The sequence below is a fragment of the Medicago truncatula genome, chromosome 3 (genome assembly GCF_003473485.1).
Source record: "Medicago truncatula cultivar Jemalong A17 chromosome 3, MtrunA17r5.0-ANR, whole genome shotgun sequence".
Taxonomy (NCBI): Eukaryota; Viridiplantae; Streptophyta; class Magnoliopsida; order Fabales; family Fabaceae; genus Medicago; species Medicago truncatula.
The window spans coordinates 34,211,895-34,217,124 of record NC_053044.1 but is presented as its reverse complement, the minus strand read 5'-3'; the positions used below and the strand labels follow the sequence as shown (position 1 = coordinate 34,217,124).

Here is a 5,230-nt window from a genome sequence, read left to right as displayed (position 1 = left end):
TTTTGAAATTTATGACATTAGAGGTTGACATCATATCTTTAGAAGAATTTTTATTTAGATAATTCTTAATTTCAACCATTCATAGAGTGCATATAATTTTTCTAAAAACACTTATTAAAAACACTAACTTACATAAGTATAAATTACACACTAGACCCGTGCAAAATAATCTTAAGACGGATTTAGTTCTAACTGAATTAGTTAGATGTTTAAACTATAATTACCTTCCACAATGTAATAATTCATTTGAGTTGAATGAATTGGAAAATGCTCCATTCTCATCAGAATTCTCTCTCCGATTGTTCATGATGTTAATAGTTTCAATAGTTTTCATTTGAGTTAAATGCATTTTCAGCAGAGTTTTTTAATATATAATTTACTTCTTCACAGGTCAATGACCTTGACTCCAAGTATATACAAACCCATTTCATTTTTCATTATTATTTGTCTATGTTTTTTTTTGTTGAACGTTGTATATTCTCTTTTCATTATACTATTTTTTTTTCAACCATGCATATTGATTTCATTTTTCTTGCCGTTTAGATATACAAATCGCTGTACTTATCTCTTCGAAATATACCTTTTAGCATGATTATGATGATGATGTACTTAATTTGGCATCAGGTGCCTTGTATAAATTATTTTTAATCATTTTGTTTTATCATATAGTTGTTCCATGTGTACTATATAGGGCATAAATGTTCTGAAAACAATAGAATATAATAATGCAATTATATATGAACTTAAATTAAATAATAGTACGTACTACGTAGATGCATGGCTGTTAAATTCTATTTTATAATTAATGATAATGGTAATACTATGTCGTATCTTAATCGGCTTCCAAATCCATGTGTGCAGGAATATTAAATAAACAAATACTCCATAAGTAGCTTATAAAATATAATAAAAATACTTCATTTTTTAAGGAATAAAATATACTCCATAAGTAGACCAATTGCTTCAGCAAAGGTAGCTAAACACATATTTTCTTCGTTGTTCACTTGTACAAGCCACTTAGTATTATTGCTTAAGAACAAGGATTAGGTGATAATGTATTTGAATCACTGGCTATGTGGGGCTGGTGTTAAATTATTTTTAACGTTTTATAGTCAGAGACCAAATAATCAAATTAAATTAAATAAGCCCTTTGCAATAATACTTCTCCCCACAAAAGTCGACTAAATATTTTAAAAAAAGAAAGCTGACAAAAGTAATTAATTATTTAGTACCAACTAGCTGTGTATGATGTTACAGAAAATTTGTTTGAAAACGCAACCACCGATTATAAATTAAATTAATCATTCTTAATAAGTTGAGTGTCTAGTATTTTTTTTTACATGAGAAAAAGGCAAAGTAAAAATAAAAATAACAAAGAGATTACTAGCTGCGATGATAAACAACATCCATATTGTCTACCGTAAGCAATAAGCGAAGCTTAGCTGGACGATTAAGCACAACCAATAGATCATCTGTAGTCTTTGTTTTAAGCTTGGCTAAAAAATCAGCACACATATTACCCTCCATGAGAGTGTGACATAGTTGAAAAGTCCAAGATGCGATCATACACGAACTTCTCAGTTAAACGTGCTTGAACGAGAGTAGCATTAGGATGGGTGACCTTCTGAAAAGTCATTGTGTTGCACTCTTTCCTTAAAAAAAGTCCAATCTTTAAGCATGTACTTTCTAATAATAGTTATCTTATAGTATGAACCCGATTTAAAGGTAAAATTTAATATTTATAATAATTTTTAAATAAATATACATTACTATCCATTTTTTATCAATAAAAATATTTATTTCTTTATTAAATATCGTAAAGGTCCACTTTTAAATTATCTTTGAGATATACGTATTTAGATGGATCATAATAAACTATATATATATATATATATATATATATATATAAAACAGTTTCATTGATAAAAGATTAGTTTAGGTAGGTTAGATAACTCAAGTGATTTGAGTTAATGGTTAATGATTAACGAATTGGAGGTCCAGAAATTAAGCCTTGACAAAAAGAAAGAAAAAAAAAACTAAAATACTATCATTTGCCGTTAAAAAATTTATTCGTTTAAAGCTGCCATTTATTTTTTAAAAACTAACATTTGCCATTTATTATAAATATGAACTCCTGTCAAATTCATAGGGGCAGATTTTTTATATCAAATATCACACAAACATCGAATATTTTTTCAACATTATTAAAAACATTATTTTGACTAAACATCATTAAAAGAATCATGTCTAGCCTTCAATATTGATTTTCTTTTAACTGTGTATAGGTTTCTTATACAAAAAGAAACACACAGATTAAATCCATTGCCCACTTGACACATAAATTTGAATTGCCAGCATAGAATTAAGAAAAAACTACTCATTCATTTGTATAAAAAACACTAATAATCTTAGATGTGTATATTCAGACACAAACTCTGGTTTGTCTGGAAATACACATCGAGACAACATAAAAAATTATATTTTTTGATGTGTACATTCAAAATGATTTGAGGGTGGGCATAGTTTCTCATTTTTTTTAAGAAAAATTTGAGGAAGAAAAATAATTATTAATAACGATGACATATTAATTGTCATTTTTACAAGGATTTCAATGTGATTTGAATCATGTCACTTGATGTAACAAAGTCAAACTTTTACCATTTAAGTGACTCAACAAAAGAGATTTAGATTCTCTCATTTTGGGTTTCTAGAGCAAAACATGCAAAAGGAAAAGGTTTTTAGATAATCAAATAAAATATAGCTATACTTCATAAACTTAATATATCCTTTGTTCATGGACGACAGAAAGGAATGACTTCAACTCTTTGATTTACATTTTTATACATTTATTTATTCACTGTATTATTATTATTATTTAAAAATTGGTTATCAACAACTGTAAGTAACTTGATACTTTCTTTTTTTTGGCAATCCGTTTATTAAGTAACCTGCATGCTGTTTTTGGTGTGGAAACCGAAAATGCAGTTTGTTAACAGAATAGCAGGATGTGCAATGTGCATGCTTCTAGTAGTTCTTTTCCTTTTTTAAATATTTTTTAACTTGACCTAATATATCAAAAACATTAATAATATTTGTACAATCGTTTTGTGATAATTTTTGAGATAATTTTTTTCTTCTCTGTTTTTATTAGTCATAAACAATAGAGAGAAAAAAAAAAAAAAACACAATGATCGTATGAGAGAAAAAGTTATCCAAACGTTGTTCAAAAATGGTTGTACACGTATTGTTATCAAAATCCTGACTTAAATCTTAAAATCCTGAATTTTACGACTTTCTTCACCTTCAACGACTCAAATCTATAGTAGAATCCCAAAATAGACAAAATTCATCGATTTTGATTGCGATTTTAGGAGTCTCGATTTTGCTATTCCCTTTCAACCTGAAGTAAAAGTCCAGATTTTAACAACATTTCTCTATATCAAATTTAGTACATTCATTTTGAGTTTTTGCATTGTTATTTATTAGGTTTAAAATTGGCAAGCAAGCATGATGAGAGGAAAGAAGAGTAAATACGTTTTCTACATACTATAATTATAAAATAGTTACTGTGGTGGAACAGAAATGCTATACACTTGTTTTTGGTACAATGGAAATGTGTTAAATTATGGCACACACTTTAGGTACATACTAAATAGTTGAAGTTAAGTTACACTACCAGACAGTAGTAACAGACTAACAGTATTATATACCATATGAGCTTGGTGGAAACTTAAGATAAACAGTTTACTATATAGTATTTTATCACACTCAGTCATAACCGTTATTTATCTCCTTTACCATGGTGAATCAATCAAATCTTCTATAAATGCAAAACAGTTTCATAAATGGGACCCCCCTTAGGGCCTGTTTAGCAAGCAAATAAAAACAACAGAAAAGGTTCAGTTTAGTACTAAAAGCAAGCAAAATACAGAAGCTACCTTATAACAATACTTTTCCAGCTACCTTTTTTTTCTCTCCTCTCATATTTTCTTTTAAGTTGCTTTCAAATAGAACTACAAGGACATGCAAATACAAATGCAACCCTAGTTAAAAAATAGACACCACTATGTTAATTAACTCAGTTCCCTTTCTAGCTATTTTTCTCATTATATAAAGCTTCTTCCACCAGTTTTATATCCTATAACTAGATCTCATTGTTAATTACTTTCTACACACTCTACACTTGATATCAAGATGGAGGAATCACTAAATATGATGTGGATGAAAAGGAAACAAATCTTGCACTCACACAATGAAGTAGTACCATCATTTGGAACCATCAACAATAGGTCTTGGGAGGAAAAAGCTTTTGCAGAAGATGCAGCTAGGATACTTGGTGGATGTATATGGCCTCCAAGATCTTACTCATGTCACTTCTGTAAAAGAGAGTTTAGGTCTGCTCAAGCTTTAGGTGGTCACATGAATGTTCATAGAAGAGATAGAGCTAAGCTCAAACAAAGTCTTAACCACCATAATGAATTAGAACTTCATTCTCATCACAAAAATCATTGTAAGTTCTTCACTCTTCACTTAGATTGTTATCTTAACTTTTTACTAATTGTTACTCTAAATTATGTTACAGTTACAACAAGCAGAGATAACTCTTCTACTTGGCCATCAACTACATATACACAAGAAAACTGTTTTCAGCCAAACATGTCTTCATATTCTTCTTCAATTAAATGGGGGAATAACCACAAGGAGTCTCTTGATTCTGAACAAAAAGGGCTAGCTAATGCAAAGGAGCAAATTTTCAAAGGTTATGGTTGTAATGATTATGTTGAAACAAGTTTGTCTATGGGACAAAATAATTCAATGTTTGGCCAAAAATTGCAAACTGAGGATGATTCATGTGGTGGGGACAAAGGCATAAATTATAAAAGACCAAAGACAGCTTCCATTTCTTCTTCACTGCCTGTCTTGCTGAAGCCATGTTTGAATGATAGATGTTTAACTTTTCAGTCTGCAGAGTTTGTAATTGGAGTTAAGCCTGGAATAGAAGACTTGGATCTTGAACTCAGGCTTGGGAAACTAACACAGAAAGTTTAGCATATAGGACAGAAACAGATTGTAATGGAATATTAATGGTCAGTGTTTTGTCCTTTTTCTAGTTTATTAATTAGAAGTTCATAGATAAATATCTATGCAACGACCTTTAATTTCTTTGTCTAATTAAAACCTTGAAAATAATGACAAGGTTTCATTATTTTCATGAAATGTTTAACTTTTT

The 5,230-nt window shown here is 29.3% G+C and overlaps 1 protein-coding gene across 1 annotated transcript; it reads left to right on the top strand.

Annotated features, from left to right (window-relative positions):
• The first annotated feature begins 3,926 nt into the window (after positions 1-3,926).
• On the top strand, positions 3,927-5,230 carry LOC25489338 (probable transcriptional regulator RABBIT EARS). The gene is made up of 2 exons (XM_013605253.3): positions 3,927-4,510; positions 4,583-5,230. The coding sequence occupies exons 1-2, from the start codon at positions 4,195-4,197 to the stop codon at positions 5,047-5,049; spliced, it is 783 nt and encodes a 260-aa protein (XP_013460707.1). The 5' UTR covers positions 3,927-4,194; the 3' UTR covers positions 5,050-5,230.